The 23,302-nt window shown below is 40.1% G+C and overlaps 1 protein-coding gene across 1 annotated transcript; it reads left to right on the top strand.

The window, feature by feature from the left end:
- Positions 1-17,824: 17,824 nt before the first annotated feature.
- Positions 17,825-18,166, top strand: LOC116156715 (large ribosomal subunit protein eL29-like). The gene has a single exon (XM_064493314.1). The coding sequence runs from the start codon at positions 17,825-17,827 to the stop codon at positions 18,164-18,166; it is 342 nt and encodes a 113-aa protein (XP_064349384.1).
- The last annotated feature ends 5,136 nt before the right edge of the window (positions 18,167-23,302 follow it).

The following is a 23,302-nucleotide window of genomic DNA, read 5'->3' as shown; positions in this document are numbered from 1 at the left end:
TAAATCGTATGAATATTTTCTTTTAGTTTTCACATAAAATCGAGATGTGGGTGATGATCTCCTTCCTATCAATCCATTAAATCTAAATGACAAGATAGTTATGTAAAGTAAGGTGTCATTAAAAAAAATTCAACCTAATTCAAAACATCAGCACAATTTTATTTTATTTTTTTTTAAATATCAGACTTTATCTTTCACAATGTAAACTTCCCAAATGAGAGTTCTTGGTCATTTCAATTATCCTTTCAAAAGAATGTGAATTCCAAACATCTCCCTCATTTTAGCATTTAAAGCTTTGAGTTTTCAAACTATTTCTTTTCATCCCTGAAGTGGGATTGGTAATAAACCCAGCTGACTTTTAAAATATATGTTACGGCACTTTAAATTTTGCAGTGGAATTGTATTTCCTATATTAACCTGATAGATACACAGTTGTTTTATTCTTTCATAAAATTTTCTATTATTTTAAAATAAGATACCTCTTTCCTATGTCAATAATCCATCCACAACATAATTTCGAATTCTGAAGGATTCCTGTAGATGCCTCCTTTTCCTCCAACCCCTAGGCTTTCCAAAGACCAAAAAATAATGGCCTTAATACCCTTTTAAAAACAGATGCATATCACTCCTCTTTTAAAAACTTTTTTTTAATACCTTAGGTTAGTTTAGTGTGAAATGCGAGATCACAGAACAGCATTGGGGAGATGTCCTTGCAAATTCTTTTTAATGTACATTTCAGCTGTTGCAACCTGAAGTATTAAGGTAGAAATGAAACATCTAGACGCGGGAAGCCGATTCCCATCACCAATAAATCCTCAAATGGCATCAATTCTAATTATTCCGTAATTAATTTAGCTGTTAAAATTACTTATGTGAAATCGCTTTTTAAAACTGGAGCGGGCACTAGTACTGTCAGCTCGGCCCTTCTCGCGTGCTGTTTGCAAAACACAGCCAGTCCCTGGCGCGAGCGTCCACCTCGCCTCCCTGGTCTCGGAGATGCCTCCCGGTTGCTGATCCCAGCCTTATTTCTCTGCTTTCGGCGTGGACTAGGGAATTGCTTTGAAAGACAGTTCCTCTCTAATACCGAACCTGTTTTCCTGGTAAACAGTAAACATTATTGTGTCCTGAGTAAACATTCCTTCTGGATCAGAGTCCTAAAATAAAACAGGCTGCCGGGGGTGAGATCGTTTAACTTGATAAACAAGAACCTGATAATCAGCCGCCACTGAGAGAAGCCACAGTAACCTTCACGGAGAAGAGATTATGGACCACACAGTCTCGGGCGGGTCCCTTCTAATCTCTTTTTACAAGGAAAACTAAACGGATCTAAATTTGTTTGTGTGTTGCAGCTATAAAAGTAACAAGTTGTTTCACAGTTGTGTCTGGCTAATCGGTTTTTACACAAACAGCAAATGGTACATGATTTGTGCAAACACATAGAGGTTATTTCTAAATTTAGCTGACACCCCTGGGAAAAGGGAAAGGCAGGGCTTCTTGAATTCACTTTTAGCCTCAAGAAGCTGCTGATCCAAGGCTTCTAAATGACATTGGATAACAGGAGCCTCATTCCATCCCTGATCCTTTGTTACTTATAAAATTACTCGCTCATATTTCCGCGCATAGCAGCAATACCGGCCGAGCCTGCACCCGCGGCGTGACACTCGGCCACAAGCTGCCGCTTGAGATCCGCAGGGCTTTTTTCCCGTTACATTAGGCGGCGGGGTGTAGAGGAGAGATCTGCCGGCAACTTTCCTCCCAGACACTTTATCAACCTTGACATAGAGCCTGGAGATGGTCCCCTTCCTTTATTTCTTGGAGCATAAGAGACTCTTAGACCCAGACCCCAAACCGACCAATGGCTGTTTAAAGTCCTGGCAGGTGTCAGGGAGATAGGCCTGGCCGTACCCACTCTGAAAAGCTCTTTTTGGTTTAAGCTTGTTAAACCACGAAGGCTTAGAGCAGAAGGGGAAAATGCAAATATCATATATAATAAACGCAAGCACTTGGAGGAGGGAGGGCTTGCAACCCACATTTGATATGACCGAACGCGGGCACTAGCGAGAAAGGCATTGAAATCCCCCTCTTACATTGAGATTTAAAGGCAACACGACTGATATCCGCTTTTTATTTCACTTAGGCAGATTTATTTGTAATAAAGAGGGGAAGCAGGTAATTTTTTATGGGGAGGATTTTAGCTATCGGCTACACACGAATTTAAACTGGTTTCCACTTCCTCCGGCACTCATTTCTAGAAACTCCATCCAGTTCCAAGGCTTGTGGCCCCTAGAGCATCCCTTGGATGAAGTCCCTGAGTGGGGTCCCGGTACTCAGTCTCTCGGAGAAAGGAGGGTGGATCCGGAGGTCCAGGAAAATGCGTGCGAAGACTAGAGCAAAATACAGGCACCGGCTGTGTAGGACTCTTGCTGCAATGGCGGACGTGGCCTGTAGGGGGCGGCGAGCAGATGGAAAACTTCCCCGTTTATCTCTGAGGGTCCAGTCCCAACCCTCTGAGACCTCTCATTCCCTCCCAGGCTCTAAGCACCCTTTCTGTTCTCATCCTCCCTGACTGGGACACCCAGCTCGAATCTCGGAAAAGCTGTTTTCTCCGGCCTCTGTCTTGGAAAGGACAGAGTCCCGAGGGGAGTTTGCCCTAAAGATTGTGAAGCAGTAAAGTTTAGTGATGAGGAAACATAGACTTGGAAGCAATTAAGAGTTATATTTGAGGTTATTTATTTTATGTGGCTTATACGAAGAGTCTTGGCAGTGAGGGGACCATGAAAGGCTGGTGTGTGTGTCTGTGTGTGGGCACATTTTAACTAACATGGGTTCCTTGAAGAAATGTCCTGAAGAGAATGTGATCTGAAAGAAAGTCAGTTCCAGAGCCATGTGTCCGTTATACTCCACCTGTGTCTGTGATGGTGGCATAATTAGTGGATGAGCTCCTGTCTAGGAGGTGGCATAGGGAGGTTGGAAAGGTGTTTTCAGAGTGCCTAGGTTGAGTCAAGGGGGAGAAGGGGGGCGGTTGTGTGTATGTCTATTTCATGGGAAGGGATGACAGGAAGCAGTGGAACGAGAGAGGCCTTCCAGAGGGGGAGGGCGTCCCAGACTAGGAACAGGCATTTCCTGACTGTGACCTTGCACAAACTGCTTGGCTTCTTTGAGCCTCTCCATTCCCTTGCCCCCACAACGAGAACTGAGGAGTCTACCTGTCACTTGGACTTGCAGGATTAGGTGAGTTGGTGCCAGCGAAATATGTTGTATAAACTGTAAAGACCTAAGGGGATGTAAGGAGTTTGTTTGTTAATGGCTTCTGGAAAGACAAACAGCTCTGTTTCAAACACCTGCAGTGTTTGGCTTGGTTTTGAACAACTAGATTTTAGGTGTGAAAGATGAATTTTTCTATGAGGGATTGCATAGCCTATTCTATCCCCCTGCTATCTGAAAGGATGGAGCAAAACAGGCTGGTCAGAAAGGGCTTTTTAAAAGGTGGCGTCTCCTCCAGGTCTTGAGTCCTTCGATTCGCCCTGGGCCTGAGGAGATGCCCATAATGCCCAGCTACTCTCAGCCTGCAACCCCAGCTCCAGAGGCCTGGTATATTTCTTTTGGTTAAGCGGTCTACTTTGCTGTTTGCCCCTTTGCTTCCACTGTCCGAGGCAAGTGCGGAAACCTGAGCCCTACGCTGACAGACGCCCATTAGCGCAATACGCAGCCAACGGGGCGAATTAAAGGTAACCAGATCCCAAACCCGTGTAAAAGACCACCCTCCCTTTGCCTCACTCGAACAGTTGGCAGAATTACACCCAGAGCCAACTTCTCTCTTAACCATCCCCATCACCTCCCCTTACCCTCTTAGGAATGTACAAGCATTCCTTGCTCCCCGAAGGCCAGCCAGCCAGCCAAGGAAGAGCAGGTACTGAGAGCAAACTTTGAACTGCTACAAAATCAGCCAAGGAGTCGTAGAAAGCATCATCTTATTTTTATTTCCCGAGGGGTATCTTATATCCTAATTTTTCAAAATAAGGATTAAATTAGTCACCTCCCTTATTTTACTATAAAACTCGTACCAAAAACCCTCCTTCTTCAGATAATTTTGTGCTTATGCATACAGCTCCATCCTGTCAGTGGCGAGGTGGGGAGGAAGAGGGAACACCGTCATTCCCTTGTTTGAGTCCTCCGGGGCTGAATTTTGGAGGCATCTTCAGAAAAAACTGCCCTACAGAGCACCCGCTCCCTCTTTCCACCCTGGCCCTGAAAGTTCCGTGACTTCCCCAGGGTCACTCAGCAGCCCAAGTTGTAAGCTATGGAAACACTCAGCGGAGGAAAAACTGTTCTCTACCCAGGAAGGATGTCCTACTTGAGGAAAGGAAGAAAGCGATCAGTGGGACAAGGAAGGCTGGGAAGAGTGGAGAGAAGAAAAAGACAAATGCAGAGAAATACTAGGACTAGTGGGACTCAGCTCGCGGAAGGCCAAGACCTAGACCCTGGGCGGCCGGGCGACCCCGGGCGCCCGCTGCGCCGCGACCCGTCCGCGCCGTGCCGCTCGCCCAGCGCTGGGCCGTTCTGCGGCGACCGACGGCTCGATCCCCTTCTTGCCTCGTAATTTAGGAGGGGAAGAAAGGAGGCTGGAATTCCAGGCCCGTGGCTACCCTCACTCCGAGGGGTCAGAGGCCCAGCCTCATCGCTCTGGTGTCGGGAGTCGGTCCCCACGGGTGTCCCCACCCCCTCCCACGCCGGGTCCACCTTTGCTCTAGCCTGCGGGACTCCAGCTCCCCCTGCCTGGAAGGAGGGAAGGAAGGGAGAAGAGAATTGATTAGGGAAGAAACCCATCCGTAAAAGACACCCGCTCCCGCAGCGCCCCACTGACTCGCGACCGGAACAAATCTCCGCGGTGTGAACCCCGGTGTCCGAGACGCCCCAACCTGGGATCTCTGGGGAACCAGGGACAGCTGTATTAGGTTTTGGTTAAGTCACAGCCCTGGAGGTCTTAAGAAGTGTCGTGAGAACTCCGGCGACAAGGCCAGGGTGGGGGACGGACGACAGTGCCCCCCGAGTCGGGCCTGTGCGTCCGGTCGCCAACGCGTGGCAGGAAGTCTCCTCTCCGCCATCCCTAGCCCGCCGCTCCCGCTTCAACGGACTGGGCATTTGGAATGCTCATCTCTGGGATCCGGCGACAAGAGCTGCGGTGCCCGTCTTACCGGAGAGGGGAGCTTTGGTTCTTTTTCGCCCTCCATCCCTTCCACCCTCTCATCTCGACAGATGGTAAGCGAGACTCAGTTTTCTCCAAAGGATCAACCACACATTTTGTCCGTTACCCTTTTCCGCAAGGGGCGCATGCCCAGGATCGTAGCGAGTTAGCAACCCCAAACCTTAAATTTTCTTTTTGCTCTGAAGCTCCATCCGGGAGACAACGCCTCCTCAGGAAAGCCCTCCTGAGCCTCCTAGCTCAGGTTAGTTGTGCCTTCTTGGAGCCCAGGGTGCCAACCAATGAACCATTGCCAACGATACCCTGTGAGTTCCTACTGTCTAACATTGCTGAGCACAAAGGGGACGATCAAAATTATTTGACTAATTTAAGAGACAAACTAGGACCATGGGAGTGGGGATGAGGACCCTTAAAGGCTGTTGATTGATCAAATGAGGCCTTTCTTGAGTTGAGGGGACTGTTTCTTCCCATTCCTTTCCTTCAGTCCTCTTTTTTTTTTTTTTAATAATATATGCTTTTTATAAACATCATGTTAATTTTTTAAATGAAGGAATTTAAAAAGCATTTATTAGAGATCTAAAAAGTGTAATATTTTTTCTGCCATTGTGAAATTAGTTGAAAATTCCTTGACCTAGCCTAAAATACCAGCAGACAGTTCCCACCTCCAGCCTAATGAAGAAAACTCCTCTAGAGTACCGTGGGGTTTTCAGCCAGCCTCTGCTTCAGTTCTCCCAGTAGAAGAAGAATCACTACCTCACAAAACGTCCATTGCACTTAGGGGCATCTCTTTCTGTTAGAGTGTCTTTCTTTCATAGAACTCTTTTATTTCCTTAGTAAAGTATAGAGAATTTCAGAGTAATTTGCTTAGATTTCAATATTAAAGATGATCATGTTGTTACTCATTGGGATTCTTTATCTTGAAGCACAAAGAATCCACTGTGGTTTGGCCTTTATGTTAAGACTACTGTTTGTGGAGAAAACTGAGCAAAAGCTAAAGCTTTGAGAAAGTATCAGGATTCTGTATTCAGTAAACATGTTCCAGGGCTGTCCATGGGCCTTGCTCTGAGACCTACTTGCAGAGCCCTGGTTATTTACCACCTCCTCTAGGGTTGGGTTCAGACTATACTGGTAGTAAAAGTTTTGTGGATGGTTGTTAGACTCTTAAGTTCTTTTTTTTTTTTTTTAACCAGATTTTTTTTTTTAAAAAAAAAGCATTGTTAGAAAGTTAAATCATTTAATTTCTCTTTCATTGTTGTAAACATTGGCATAAAAGTTAAATCTCTTACCTGTCAGTTATCCAAACCATTAACCATATGAAACTAGGACCTTAGATGGCTTCCCTAAATAATATATAGATTCTACTATTTAATACAGAGAAGAAAGAAAATCCCAGATTATTTGGCCATTGCCCTCCAATTGGGATCAAGATGATGTGCTCTTTAGTATTATACACATTATGCATTTTTTTTGCAAATATATATCTAGTTTATGTGGTTCCTATTGATTTAGTCTTTTTTTTTTATTATTGAAGTATAGTTGATTTACTGATTTAGTCTGTATATAGCCCAGTTAGCGTCTTTCTTTCCCATTGTTACAGATTATACCAGTAAGCCATCTCTCAAATTCTACCATCTTGCAAATGTAAATGTTGGTTACAAGAGCAAGGTGGTATCAAGATCAGCACAAATTAATCACAACCACCGTGAAACATCTGCTTTATTGATGGTACTTCAACAGCATCACCTTTCCACATACATCAGGAATTATGACTTTATGATAAAGTTGCTCTTGCTGCTGGAGGGAGTCGAGTACAAGAGTTAATAGATTGGATTAAAAGACAAGACTAATTCTTAGTCCTAGCCCTGACATTGAACTTGGAAGTACCTGATAGACTCTGTATTTGCCCATATAAAGACCACTATCTTTTCTTATTATAGAATATTGGCTTTATTCCCTGTGCTGTACAATATATCCTTGTAGCTTGTTTTATACATGATATTTTGTACCTCTTAATCCCCTACCCCAATGTTGCCCCTCTCCCCTTTCCTCTCCCCACTGGTAACCACTAATTTGTTCTCTGTATCTGTGAGTCTTTTTCTTTCTTGTTATATTCACTAGTTTATTGTATTTTTTTAGATTTCACGTATAAGTGATATCATACAGTATTTGTCTTTCTCTGTAAGGACCACTCTTATAAATTTAGCTGAGAGAAAAAAAGAGAGGAAAGAGAGGAATTATAGTATCATACCTATCATTTCAACAGCCAACAGATCTTTTTGAGTGACTGTTTAAAAATGCAGAAATTTTTTTAAACCTTAATTTCACTTTGTCTTGATTTAAGATATCTGTTATTCCAAGATATCTGTGATTCAAACCTCTAGCAGTTTGATGACTCCTTCACTCTGATACTGATAGTGTATATTGTATTTCAGGGGAGGGGACTGAATCACCCCCCCACTACCACCCTTAGGGCCCCATGAATAAAGTAAAGAAGCCCCACATGAGGCTATGAGCGAATCCACCCTCCACTTTGGGAACCATCATTCTAGTATAGTACATTCAATATATTATATATGTGTGTGTGTGTATATATATATACACACACACACACACTTAATGGGCTACTTTAACTATTGCTTTTAAATATTCTTATATAAATGAGATGAAATGTGAGAAAAAACTTTATTAAATTAGAAGAGCTAAAAACTTACTGTGTAAGAGATAGCTATACTGCATTTTCAATCTTGATTCCTTTACTAGGAAGGGTTTGAGACGCAGAATGATGTTCTGGGAAGAGCATGGGCTTTGGATCTGATAGTCAACCAAATCCTGGCTCTGCCATTTCTGAAATGTGATTTTGATCGAAGCTATTTGGTCTCTCTGAATCTCAGTTTTCTTATCTATGAGATGGGGACTGTAGTATGAAGATTTACTGTGGTATTTGGAGCACTCAGAAATGGCAACTATTAATGCTTTACAGTTTTGCTGATTTTTATAGTGGTCATGTTTTTATTAGGTTACCTTTATTTTTTTCTCTGATATTATGAACCCATAGTTGTTACACTTGATATTTTTAAATGATGTTGCTGATACCACTATCCCTTCCATCTGCTTGAGCTACGTATCATTTTTGTGTTCTCACAACTTAACAAATGTGAAACAATTTACTCTGTAGTGCCACTTGGTAAATCACTTTTTCACTTTCAAAGTATTTTTCAATCTTGTGGATGAGAGGTCTTGACAATAGTCATTAAAGATATGATGGCACTTTCACAAGAGCAAGGACATGTGCCTTATGTCTTTGCTGAAGTCTGGTCTAGGTGTATTCATTTTAACATTTTTCTAGATGTACACTAAGATTTCACTATAAGAAGTTACTGTCTGCCTAGATTGTATCTGATCAGGCAAATACCTAATTCCTAGCTTGTAAAGACTACCTCAGTTACACTATCTGGTTAATGGGAGGATGTGATGTTGTACAGTTAAAGGAAGATGGAATAGAAGTCAGTCAGTTGGGTTTGCTGCCTTGTGATTTTAGCTAAGCCACTTGAAACTGTAAACCTTAGATTATGATAATCTAAACATTATAAATCTGTTTTGCTTAAATTAAACCAAACATCACTTTAAAAGTGTGAGAAAGAGAGAGAAACACAAAGAAAAAGAGACAAAAGAGAGAACAGAAAAAAACATTTAAATGTGAAGCTGCCATGAATTCCATTCAGTGGGCATGGTGTACAGGGAAATGAAGCAAGGGAGGCATGAGGTTGCTGGTTCCAGTTAGTCTCTGTTCCTTTATGCATTTGACACTGTATCTTGCTACAGAAAATAGGATGGGCTCTCAATGTTTATATATACTGCCCTTATATTTTGTACCACATGGCCTCCAAATGCAAGCCATCTCTTATATCTAGAGTTCAACCGAAGAGGCATCAACCTGTTCCAACAATGGAGGAAATGCTGACAATTAGATTAAGGGAGACGGTATGCGTGTATATTATAAGGGCAAACTTAAGGGATTTTGTGACTAATTTTTATTATATTTGATTTTTTTAACCTTATATGTTACTTTAGAATCTAGTTCTTGCACAAAATGCAATTTCCATTGTAATATCTGCCTTAGCAGGGTTGTTCTGGGAATCAAATGAAATAATATATGTTAAAGTGCTTTGCAAAATTCATGGTGCTATAAAATGTAAAATGTTTCTCTCCTCTGGACAAGACTTGGCCGGGAATCCACTTAAATGGTTCTTTCCTGTGTTTTCACACAGAGAGTGAGTTGTGGCTGAGTACAGAACAATAGCATAGCAGTGATAACAAAGATACAAGTGAAGAAGATCAATTGACCACTTACCACATGCCAGGAAATGTGTTTAGTGCCTCCAGTGGATTATCCCAATTAGACACTGCTTTGGGAGGAGTTTTTCCTCTTTGATTTCTATCTTTCCAGGTTCTCCTAAGGGTACCTCAATTTCAAATAATGTATACACTTTCTGGGAAGCCTCCAAATTACTCGCACACAGGCATGCGTGTGTGTAGCCAGTTTGTTTCCTTCTTATACCGCTGAATTTAATAACTAAGAAGTGCTAAGTCAGAAAATACCTATTTCCTACTCAATACGTTTCCATGAGGAGAAATTTTTACTTGAGGACATGTGAGCCTTTCCTTCTTACTCCCTTCTCTTCTGAGGGAGGGAGGATGATTTATCTGATTGGCGAGTTTAGAAGAAGGAACCAGGCATTTGTGGATCAGCCACTTCTGCACATTTTGGACTTGCCTGCTCACAGAGAGGATGCATTCTGGTTTTCAGCCTCTGCCATGCCATGCCCTTAGCAAAACATGCTCTGTGCTTGTGGTTGAGCTCTGCAGCTGTTCAGGGCAGCCTATGACTGGGTAGGTAAGTCTGACTAGTTGAGCAACTATAAGCAAGTCCATCTGGTTGAATATTATTTAATTCAGCTTTCATTAGAAATAAAGCTAACGTTTCTTATCTCTGACTCCTGTGTCTACTTCTCAATTCATTCTAAATTTAGATAGGAAAGAGAAGGGTTATCAATTAACTACTTAAAACTCTGACAATAGACAATATAAGGGAGTGAGCAGTTAAAAGCCTAAGTGTGGAAATGAGATTGCCTAATTTCAAATTCTGGCTCTATTACCTTTCAGCTGTGTTACCTTGTGCAAGTTACTTAAACTCTCTGTGCCTTAGTTACCCTGTCTGTAAAATGTGGGCAATAATACTACCTACCCTTATAGAATTGGTGAGAGGATTAAATAAGTTAATACATGTAAAGTATTTAGAATAGTCCTGGGTATACAATAAGCATTCAACAAATGTTAGCTTTTCTTATTATTATATTAATATTAATAGCCCAAAGATACAATCTGAATATTTGCAAATAATTTGCATTCAGAGTCTAACTTCCTTTCTTAAAATATGTTAATTTACTAATTCTCATCTCGGGGACTTTCTGCTGGTTAATTCTCTGTGCTAAACATAGTAATGTAGTCTTTTTTTCCTCCCTTTTTCTCTACTTGCCACAATCTGTAGAAATGGGGCTCAGAGTGACATTTCTTAGAGACACTTTAAAAAAAATTTTTTTTTATTGAGTTACAGTCAGTTTACAATGTTGTGTCAATTTCTGGTGTACAGCACAATTCTCCAGTCATACATGAACATACATATATTCATTTTCATATTCTTTTTCACCATGAGCTACTTTTTTTTTTTTCCTTAGGGACACTTTTAGACTACTTTGATGAGGTCTTCAGACTAGTCCACTATGCTGGCTCTTATTTCAGAGCCCCTTTCCCTATCCTATACAGTTAAGCAATTAAGTAAGTGCTGTCACACGCAATGTGATGCTGCATAGAGCAGAATTTTTTTTTTAAAGACAGAAGCACCTGAATGGCTCTTCTCAGGATGCAGATATGCTGGAGTAATATTTGGGGAGAATATTCAACATTTTGTCCTGGAAAAGTTCAAACATACAGAAAAATTGAAACATTTTCAACATTTGCAACAAAGACCTATATACTCACCGTTCTACCATTAACATTTTAATATACTTGCTCTATCATGTAATTGATCCAGCCATTCATCTTTTGATCCATCCATCATTCCATCTTACTTTTCTGATGCAGTTCAAAGTAGAGTGTTGCAGTAATATTCTGAAATGCTAACTTTTAATTCTTCCCTTAGAATTTCCTACAACTCGGTTTCCTCTCAGGTGCAGAAGCAGGGTGGCATAGAGATCAGACCGAAGCTTGACAGCCTGGGCTTGAAATTCAGCCCTGCTATTTACCAGCCATGTGACCATGTAACCTTACTGTTACTAGTGTCTTCATCTGTAACTACAGGATAATAAAGGTACCTACGTACCTCATGAAGCTGTTGTGAGAACACATGTCAGGTGCTTACAACAGTGCTTGGCCAGCAAACAATAGTAGAGTACAACTTGGGTTAGACAATGTGTACAGTTAGTTCTCATTTAATTCTCTTTCATTTTGGGACCACCCAAACCCCATGAGGCAGTACCATTATTATTAAAAAATTTTTGTATATTATCTACTATTATTTGTTACAGCAGAAATTCAAAGAGAAAAAAGTGTCTGCTTAGTTTTTGAGTTTTAAAACAGACATTTTGAAGTTGATGGCAAAAAGGAAGGCTTTGAAAGGAACTGGGCTCCTTGCCTGTCAAAAGCCAAAGTACTCAGGAGAAAATGTTCATGTTGTTAACAATTGATTTTGGAACAACAGATAAAGACTCTCAGCTAGCCAAGTTTTATAAAGTTTCCTAGCCTTGGAGAAGAGAGAGAAGAAGCAACCAGGGAGAAACTGGTAAGTATAAACAGGACCTTCCCCAAGCCAGACTGATTCCCCAAGTTGGGGTAAATGCCCCTGTGGATGAATCTGGGGATTTGAAAGCAGAGAACTGTGCTTCCTGTGAATATTTTCTGGACTCTTGTGCTGTAATTTTTTTTTAACCCCATTCCTCTCTCCAGTTCAAACTAGGACATCACTGCCTCAGAAGAAGGAAACCATAAGAAACAAAATGTTGGATTTTTGGCTTTTGAGCACCAAAACCCAAAGATATGGCAAAGTAAAACAAAACAAAACAAAAAACGTGCTTGGATGAGTACAGTTGTTTCTGGTTCTAGAGGAGATACACATTTTCTGGACTAGAAGAGAACTCAGGGACAGTCCCAGGCAGACAGGGACAGTTGGTAATCCTAGTTTCAGGTGGGGAGTGGGTCTTCTGTTTCCAATTATATTTGATATTTATAAAACGAATTACAAATGTCCTGGACTGGAAGAGAGGGACAGTCTTAGGCAAACTGGGACAGTTGGTCATTCAAATTGGGTTGTGGTCTTCTGTTTCCAATTATAGTTGATATTTACAAAAAAAATTTAGTGTTGTTAGGGTACACTGAGGACTCTGATTCAATATTCTACTAACAAAGGCAAGACTTGGCTCTATTTCAGTGGTCCCATTATATAGGACATAAGTAGATAGATGGAACTCCCCAAATTTTTAGGAGGGATGTTTTATTCCTGCATTACTGATTTCTGTTGGCTATAATTTTCAATTACTTCTATTTTTGCTTTTTAATTTAGAATTATAGTTTTAAGCACTTCATATGAATAAGCTATACAAAAATAATTCACACATATTATTCTCCAATTGTTTTTGTATAACCATATTTATTTAAAATGACTATAAAAAGTACAAGTTATGTGGAAATATAGCTAAGAGCACAGGCTTACAGCCAGACTATTTGGGTTGGAATCCTAGCCTTGCCTGTTACTAGCTGTGTGATATTGGACAGGTTCTATTTCTTCATCTGCAAACTGGGAATTGAAATAGTTTCTACCTAATAAGGTGGTGTGAGGATGAATTTAGTCAATGCATGTAAGGTGCTTGAAGCAGTGCTTGGCACATAGTAGGCACTCAAGGATTGTTAGTTGATTTGCAAGTTCTTTTACCCTATTGATGAAAGCTTAAGGGTGTATTTATAGCTCACTGGCTTTACAATTAAGACTTTACCACAACAAGTTTATACTGTATAGCACAGGGAATTATATTCAATATCTTGTAGTAACTTATGGTGAAAAAGAATATGAAAATGATTTTATGTATGTTCCTATATGACTGAAGCATTGTGCTGTACACCAGAAATTGACACAACATTGTAAACTGACTGTATTTCAATAAAAATTTTTAAAAATACAAATGACAAAAAAAAAAAAAAGACTTTACCAAGAGTTGAGAAGTCAGATGAAAATGTTTTCTGAGATGGCACATTGTTTTTTCCTTAACTTTTAATGGGACTGTGCTATGGACTGCATTGTGTCCCATTCAACATTCATATGTTGAAGTCCTAACCCTCCACAGAAATGTATTTCAAGACAAGGTCTTTGGGAGATAAAGTTAAATGAGGTCATAAGGATAGGGAAACAGTCACCACAGTTTTCTTCACGACTTCTGCTCTACACAAAAGTGCCTGATGGAGCAAATGATGAAGTAGGAAGTAGGCCTGACTTCTCAGCCCAGCCCTGCCCCTCGTAACTGAATGACTCTGTGCAAGTTTTCTAGCCTCTTCATGCCTCACTTTTCTCCTTAGTATAAGATGAGGTGCAGGAGATTTATGTATTAATTGGGCTGAATTCCATATTTGAATATATGACAAGGCTGAGATGAAGAAGAAGCAACAATATAGAGATCAAGAACTTAGAAGACAAAATAGAGCCAGAAGCAGCTTCCGTGAGAATAAGTCCTAGGTTTTTTTGGTGATGTGGGAAGAGCATTGGATTTTCCAGAGCAGGTGGAGTGGGAGCTTGAATCAATTGTAGTAGGTCTTAAGAGGCAAGGAGACACTGGCTGCTGTCTGGGTTATGAAGAGATTTTGACTAGAAGCTCTTTAACTCATCTTCCAGCTCTTGGGTTCTACAACTTAAGGACTACAGATGGTGATGAAAGGAGCAAAGAGGGAGGATGAGGGCTCATTTATGTTAAAAATGAACTGAAATATATAATCGGTCCCCAGGTTCCCCTTCACTCCTGAAAACTACAAGGGTCTGTCTTCCTTCTTTCACATACGTTTTTCTCTACCTGCCCTTAATATCCATGTTAACTTGAATGGAGTGTCTTGTCTGGGTCGTCAGCATTCTCTGGAACAGCCCTGGCGCTGTAGGTCACTAGGGGCAATGCTGTCCCCTTTCACTTCATCTCCCATCTACACTTGCAACGTGTGTATTAGATTAGGGTGAGGCCCCTCAGATAAACTTTGAATTCCAGCTCTGCCATTCACTGCCATGAGAGTTTGAGCAAGTTACTTAAGCACTCTATGCTATATGCCATTTTATATTTTAATTTGTTATATAGGGATAAATAAAATACCTACTTCCTATCATGGCTGAAAGGATTAAATGAGATAGTACTTGTAAACTCTCTTCAAATATTAAGCACCTTGGGAACAAGGGCCATATCGTTCTTGTTCTCTTGCCCAGCACGTAGTAGGTGTAGTAACTGTTTCTTGAATGAATAAAAATGGCTTAGCCTTGTATCTGGAACATAGCAAGTGCTCAAGAAAAGAACACTTTATGTATTGCCTTCTTTAGTGATATTCAGTTGCTTTTGTTTGCCCAGCATCTGTTTGCTCATTTTCTGGCAGCAAAGCCCAGATTCTCCTTTGTGAAACTTCCCCTCCCTTATTCTCAGTTCCTGAGGTTCTGGTGGGACTGACCCCATAGCTCTGCTCCACAAGTTGGTATGTGGCCCAGGCCTGGCCCAATTTAGGACAGTGAGAGTCAGGCCAGATCTTTTTCTGGACCTAATGTGAGAGAGATTCTCTCTTTCCATCTAGGTTGCCAAGTTGGTAAAAGGTAAGCTGGAAGCTACTGGTGGCCATCTTGCTCCAAGAGGGAAGAATCTGCCCAGGAATAAAGGCAAGAGAAAGAAAAGCAGCCCCAAAGGATGAGGGGAAGCTGACTCCTGAGGATACCCTTTAGCACCTGGATCCAGTCAAAAGTAAGGCACACACAGGTCTCTTGTTTTTGAGGAGCTTATAGATAGGAACAGTATGATCAAAGAGGGTCATGCTGCCATGGAAACACCAAGGCAGGATATCTAACCAGGGCGTTGGTGAGCAGAGGTAGGTTGGGGAAGACTTCTCGGCAGGCAGGGAGAGATGTCCAAGAAGAGATCAAAATGATGAATTAGCCAGGTGAAGGTGGGTGGCATAGGGGTTGGTACATGTGAGAAAGGGTAGAAAAGAAATAGTGTAGGAAGGCTTAAAGGAAAGCAACAGTATGGTGCTTTCAGGGAATTCAATAGGGCCAAAGCAAACAAAACTTTTCCAAACACAATCTCATTTAATCCAACATGGTAAATCTTACACAAATGAAAGCAATGTACCAGTCAGAATGTATTCAGTTGCAAGAAAGTGAAGACCTGATTAATGGTGACTTAAGCAATGAAGATATTTTATTATCTAGAGATAGGCAGTCCACAGTGCTGGTTACTGTAATTCTGTAATGTTTTCAAGCATCTAGGCTCTTCCATCTTTCCATTTTATCATCCTCAGATTTTGGTCATTATGCATATTATTTTTGGTGGAGAGAATAAAAGCTCTCAAAAGATGTCCACGTCCAAGTACTCAAAACCTATGAGTATATAACCTTCGATGGCCAAAAGGCCTTTGTAGATGTGATTTAGTTTAGAATCTTGAGATGAGGAAAGTAACCTGGTTTATCCACATAGGCTTAATATAAACAACGGTCCTTATAAGAGGGAGACAGGAGAGTCAGAATCAGAGAAGATGTGTTGAAAAAAGCGGAGGTCAGAGAAACGGAGATACTTGAAGATTCTGTGCTGCTGGTTTTGAAAATGGAGGAAAGGGCCATGAGCCAAGGAACGCAGGCAGCCTTTAAATACTGGAAAAGTTCTGACCTCCAGAACTGTAATATAATAAATTTGTTTTTTAAGCCACTAAGTTTGTGGTAATTTGACAATAGAAAATTAATACATCATCTATGATTGAAAGACAGCTGTCGGAGCTCCAGATATACTTTTCGCATTTAATGCAGGAAGACCACACTGCATCTATCCCTTTTGTTAGAAAAGGAAAAACTTTCATGAGTGCTCTCCCAGCTGACTTCCCTCTACATATCAATGACTTCAATGGGACACGATGTCTACTTGTAGCTACAAGGGAGGGTAGGAAATTCTCTCACTTTCCAGCCTCATTTGTTTTGTAAATGGGTTCAATTCACTATTAATGAAAGCAGAAAATGTTATGCTGGGGTGTAGAACCTGGGAGCATGTGATTGAAGGTGTCTTTTCTCTGGGAGAAGAGGCCATGGGAGAGGCTTTGTCCTATGTGCTGGGTGTCATTCTCCCTCAGAGCCTAAGGCACAGTGATGGAGTGCCTCAGAAACTGTGCTTCTCATAATTGGGGGTTCAGGTGATTTTGGAAAGTGAGAATGGAAAGCATTTGTGAGCCTTTGATTGGGGAGTGCTGGTGTCTGCCTTGAACCAGAGTCATATGAAGCCTATGTTTCTGATAAATTGATAAGTTGTGTGGAGAGGGTTGAGCCTGATCCAAAACTATAAGAAGAGGTGAAAGATGAAAAATTACAGTCAGAAGAAGGGCCCTAGAAAGCACAAAAGAAGGTGAGAGCTGGAGTGGAGAGAGGAAAGAGAAGTAAAACGAAGTATCCTATTTGGAATATAATGCAGAGAAATCTAGGCATTATTTTTATCCGTGTTTACTGTTTACCTGTTTGGTAGTTCTCTTCTGGGGACAGGCTTCCCTCCATGAGAGGAAGTGATGAGACTGGTGCTTATTGTCAAAAGCTTAGGTAGACTTCCCAGCAAACGATAGATGTCTGGGCAAAGGATATGACAACTGTAGCTTTTGGCAGAAGTTCAGAAGCCTGCTATAGTGAACCAGCACTGAGAACACATAGCACGAGAACAATAGAGTGACTCTGGCCTGGAGACAAAACTAAACAAAAACCTAAGTTGCCTTTGGTAGGCAGGAATCACCCTCTTGGGCATTGACTGGACAATAGGACTGCCTCCCAAGTTCTGGCTGTTGTATAGCCGTTTGTTGGTGTGGACTCTCCACATATCTGAGTAAGGAAGCACCATCCTTGGTCCCCATTCCCACCTCCTATAGATATAGAGATATACTTACATGTATGCATAAGTGTGTGTGTGCAAAGATGATCATTGTATCAATGTTTGTAATTAACAAAAAAGCAGAAGCAGCCTAAATGTCCATCTGAAGGGGTTTGGTTAAATGAATTATGATATATTATCTGTAGAATAGAATGCTCCAAGGCCATTTATATGGCTGACATAGAGTAAGTTCTATATTATATTAAAGGAATCAAACAAAATGCATAGCAGCGTGTAGAATATGCTCCCATTGTGGGGGCTGTTGCCTCTGGGGATGGAAACTCAGGTTTTGGGGAGGAAAAAAGAAGCATTTTTGCTTGTTCTGAAAAAAAATTTTTTTTCTTACCAGATGTATTATGCCAGTTATCTATTGCTACATATAACAAATCACCTCAAAACTTAGTGGCTAAAGGGGGTGGACCCCAAGTTCCTGAGGAACATGCTCTTTACCAAGAAGCACACCAAGAAGGGCCTGAAGAAGATGCAGGCCAACAACTCCAAAGCCATGAGTGCACATGCTGAGGCTGTCAAGGCTCTCGGGAAGTCAAGCCCGAGATCCCAAAGGGCAACAGCCACAAGCTCAGTCAACTTGCCTGCATTGCTCACCCCAAGCTCAGGAAACGTGCTCATGACCGCATCACCAAGGGTCTCAGGCTCTGTTGGCCAAAGGCCAAGGCTCAGACCAAGGCGGCAGCTGCAGCTGCAGCTCAGGCTCAGGCTCCCAAAGGTGCCCAGGCCCCCACAAAAGCTCCAGAGTAGAGCCTTTCATCTACTGATGTGAGGATATAAGGACTAGTGCAACCCCTGGGCTGCTGTCTGCATGGGGCTCATGTCTACCTGTCCTGTTTGTACAAATAAACCTGAGGCAGGATCTGTCAGTCAAAAAATAAATTAAAAAAAACAAAAAACTTGTGGCTAAACAACTATTTTCTTTGGTTACAGTTCTAAGGGTCTGCAGTTAGGGTGGGCTCACAGAATAGTTCTCCTGATCTTCTCTTGGTCATGTGGCTGCATTTGTCTGGGGACTGGACAAGAGCTGGATGATCTAACATGGACTCACTAAAGTGTCTGGCTGTCCTGTGAGCCATCTGTCTGCAGCAGGTCAGCCTCAGCTTCTTGATATGTTGCCTGCGTTCAGGGAGAGCAAGGGCTGAAGTTTCAAGGCCTCTTGAGACCTAGAATCAGAGGAACTCATACAACACCTCTGCCGTATTCTGTTAGTCAAAGAAAGTCACATGGCCAGCCCACATACATTCAAGGACTGAGGAAAGAGATCCTATCTCTTACAGGGAGGAAGTTCAAAGAATTTGTGGACAATTTTAATCTATACATGCACATACTACTTTTCCCAATACTTAATTAAACAAATAAATATCAATGCTATTTGTAATAAATTAATAGGGTTTTATGAATTGGGTGGGACTTTGGAGATTATCTAGTATAAAAATTCTCTAATTTTATAAGTAAGTAAACTGAGGATAGAAAGGTAAAGTGTTTTGGATAAGAAAACATGGGTAGTAACAGCATCAGGATTAGAACCAGGTCTTCTGACTTCCAGTCTTGTGCTCTTAATTCCACAGTAGGACTTCCTTTTGCAAGAAAAGCTTTTAGTGATCTTTGATCTAGAGAACTTGACAAGTCTTGGACTTAAGAACTTTATTTATTTTTCTGATGTTATTGTGTTTTTTTTTTTTTTTTGAAGTACAGTCAGTTTACAATATTGTGTTAATTTCTGGTGTACAACGTAGTGATTCAGTTATACATATATATTTTTTCCTTTTCATATTCTTTTTCATCATAGGCTACTACAAGATACCGAATACAGTTCCCTGTGCTATACAGCAGGACCTTGCTATTTATATTTTATATATGGTAGTTAGTATCTGCAAATCCTGAACTCCCAATTTATCCCTCCAACCACACCCCTTTTTCCTCCCCTGGTAATCACAAATTTGTTTTCTATGTCTGTGAGTCTGTTTCTGTTTTATAAATAAGTTCATCCGTCTCATTTTTTTAGATTCCACTTATAAGTGATATCATATGGTATTTTTCTTTTTCTTTCTGGCTTATTTCACTTAGTATGACAATCTCCAGGTCTACCCATGTTGCTGCAAATGACATTATTTTATTCTTTTTTATGGCTAAGTGGTATTCCATTATATATATATATAGTATACATATGTTTATATATTGTGTATATGTGTTTTAATATGTATGTATATTGTGTGTGTATATATACGTGTGTGTGTGTGTGTGTGTATTGGGGTGTATGTATCTTAAAATTAGAGTTCCCTCTGGATATATGCCCACGAATGGGATTGCTGGATCATATGGTAAGTCTATTCTTAGTTTTTTGAGGAATTTCCATACTGTTCTCCATAGTGGCTGCACTAAACTACATTCCCACCAACAGTGTAGGAGGGTGCCCTTTTCTCTACATCTTCTCCAGCATTTATTGTTTGTGGCTGGACTTAAGAACATTAAAGGCTACATCTCAACCAAGCAAAGGAAAAGACTAAAGAAAGAATCCAAGTAATTCTGAGAAAAGTAAAATGGAATTTGAATTATCTAGGTAATCTAGCCTCAGCCCTCCATTCTTTTTTTTTTTTTTAATGAGACCTAGACTTAGTGCCTCTGTAGAATGAATAATTTACCAAGTCATAAATAACTCCATTAAAATTGCTTTATAAAATGTTCAAAGGGGCCTAGATGATGTTTTCTTTTGGGATATTTAAAAAAAAAATGTACTCTCAAGTATATTCAAGGTATTCTTGTTGGTCCCACTGGGAATTTAGGAGTTCTCTAACAGCTCAGCTTAGTCTTTAATTACTGTAATATTGATTATTAATTGGTTAGTTAATGAATTTTTAAATTAATTCAGCAAATGTCTATTGTGAACCAGCTGGTTCAAAATATTGCACTGAAAATTATAAAGACTATAGAAAAGAATGAGGCATTTACTTTCCTCTTAAGAAGCATACATTTTGTGGCTGGCCAGCCTGTATATAACTAACTACAACATAAGGAGGAATGAATAAGATGCTGGAAGGGAGGCATTAGCAAAGAGGAATAAGAATGTAGAAGAACAAGTGTAGTAATGCCAGCTGGGCAGAGTGGGAAAGGCTATATCATTTGTGGCAGAAAGGAAGAAGAACCAAAAGAAATTTTTTCTTTATTTAGAGTGGTTAATAGAATTTCTTCACAGAAAGTTAAAGTTGGGGAATTTAAAAGGCTTAAATGATTGAGATGTATGTCTGGGCTATTGCGAACCTTCAGAATGGATAGTCTTTTTCTCCCCATAAGGGGATCTTTTGGGTACATAAAGCTCTGAATTGAAGAATACCTGTAATTACTATTATGTATGGATATCTGGGTTAGATGAAGTCTACTGAACAATTAAAATCAAAGTTCTGGCATGTCAAGGAAGCAAAAGCAGGGAAGTAGGCTTTCTAACAGAATTCTCCTTTAACAGACTTACTTCTTTTTGGGTTTGCTAACACAGTACAATAGATCATAAACTGATGAAAGAGGGAGGGACACAGGAAAATAATTTTTTGATTTATATAAGTACTTTTGATTTTTAAATTAAGGATTTATCTCATGTTTATCCACTGATATTTTCTTTTGTGTTCAAAGATCACCTAAATGAAAAGGTAAACAGCCAGGCAAATTTACTTAAAAGGAAACAAGAGAAAAATGCTGAAGTTGGTCCAAGTTGCAGTGAGAATGAATGGTAAAATATGTCTGTTCATTAGAAGTCCATCAACCAGTTCCTTTACAGCCTTGAAACGCTGAGAGCAAGTTAAGTTGTTGTGAGGATGGAGTTTTAACCAGTTATTGTTGCTTTTTTGGTTCAAAGAAGACTTGGAATCTCATTTTATGAGTGACTATGTTAGTTTTCAACATCTGGTCACCTTATGATATGCAGCTGCTAATGGAGCACAGGATGTATATCATTGGATAAATAAGAACACTGTATTTGTCTTGAGGGACAACACATATTCTTGGGACTTTTATTGAGTTACGTTTTACTAGTCCTAAAATATTTAGAGTTATGTACTTAAAAGATACAGAGCATAGGTATTACATCCACAGAAAGTATTTTAGTCAGTGAATGTTCAATGTAGCAGGTAGAGATGAACTTAGCACGTCTTGTAGACTGAACTGAGAACAGACTCTTCAGCCATAAAATGCACTTAACAGTCTATTTAATAGTGGTGAGGTCCTTGAAAATGCAATATCCATGCTAATCTCGCCTTTTTCTAAATCACAGATGAAAAATAGGTCAGTTAGGTAAGAGCCTTCTCTTTCTATTTAAAGTGTGACATTTAATCTATTTAAACAGCCACCAAAACTTCATTAATTCAATGTAAGATAAGCATGCTGAGAAAATAGAGAACTTTAGTAAAAAAACAAGGTTTTCTAAAATTTGGTCTGGGTGTCTTAGGTTTTAGGACTCAATAAAATCTCTAGTTGGTAGTTTTGATCAAATCAGTGACACCAAGGAGGGACCAGAAAAAAAGCAACCCAGAATGTAATTAAATCTCACACTGTGAAATGGCTTAAAGGAGCTAAGTATTTTACAAAGGTGAGAGGCAAAAATTGGAAAAGGAGCCTCCAGAGAAAAGACTTTCCACTTCTCTGATGCCTCTAGGGAAAATTCATTTGGAAAGAGAAGTATACACAGACAGAAAGCTTCCAGCAGAGAACAAACCTAGGAGTCAAATTAGGGCTTAATGTAACTAGATTCCAGCCTTGGTGCATTTCATTTAAACCACAATGTTCTGTAGAATTCTTTGGAGATGAAAATGCAGGGTATCTGATAAATCGTAATTGCATTTCACTGGGGTCTATTTTGGAGAATGACTTTTCACACTTTTCTTCTCCAGCCCCTCTTATTTATTTAAACAGGATTTAGTACTCCTCTGGCCCCACCCTTGTAATCAGCCCAGATGTATACCTAGGGTAATGCAGTAGTTCAACTCTTTCCCAAGAACAGTTATAAAGAACAATTGCTCCAGTGTTTTGAAAAGTAAACACGATGATACTCCACCACAGCTTTGGATAGGGGTTTGGGGGAAAACTTCTCGTTGTTTTTTGTTTGTTTGTTTTACATTTTTTCTGATCATACATTTCTTGGGTTGCAGATTTGGGTATCAACTGAAGGGAGAAGATAATTTCCTCTTCCTAGCCCTCTTCTCCAGATCCTGAAATAAATCCTGGAGGAGAAAGGGCACCTAGAGGTTATTAACTGACTACTGTGGATTCAATAGTAGTTTAGTTCTGTTCAGTTCAGCTCTTATTCCAGAAAACTAACTCCATCAATTATAGAAAATAACTTTTTATAGATAGCTTTTTCCAAACCTGTCTTCACTGCATATCCAGGAAGGATTATTTTCCTCCACACCATCAAAGCACCTAGGTTCTTCCCTTCATTTTATGAGAATCATTCAGGTGATATGTAGTAGCTACTATTATTGGGCACGTGTGGTATCTCATTTAGATTTTTAAATCCATGTTCCTAGAGGCAGAGTGTTACTATTGACAATATCTGCCATCTCCTTTCTCATTAAAACCAAACCCCAAACCCACTGTAAAACAAAATGGTGATAAAAAAAAAATCACATGCTACATATTTTGTGTCCCACCCCTCTCCTCAGTGCTCTTTTTTAGTTTGGCAATCTTTTTAAAAAATTGGTGAGCAAAAGCAAATACTCAAGAAGGAAGGAAAGGATTTATTTTGTAACTTACTCTGTTTCCCTGATATGGACTTTTATTCCTCACTATAAATAAAAATTCATTTAAAAATCTGACTTTAAATCTTGATGTATTTACAGTAAAATTTATAAGTTGGAACCTCCTACCATTTTGATTTATATGATTTTAAAATGGAGTTCTTATCATTTCCCTCGGGGAG

The sequence above is a fragment of the Camelus dromedarius genome, chromosome 14 (assembly GCF_036321535.1).
Source record: "Camelus dromedarius isolate mCamDro1 chromosome 14, mCamDro1.pat, whole genome shotgun sequence".
In the NCBI taxonomy this organism is placed as follows: domain Eukaryota; kingdom Metazoa; phylum Chordata; class Mammalia; order Artiodactyla; family Camelidae; genus Camelus; species Camelus dromedarius.
The sequence above is the reverse complement of the archived record's forward strand: the minus strand, read 5'-3'. Positions and strand labels throughout refer to the sequence as shown.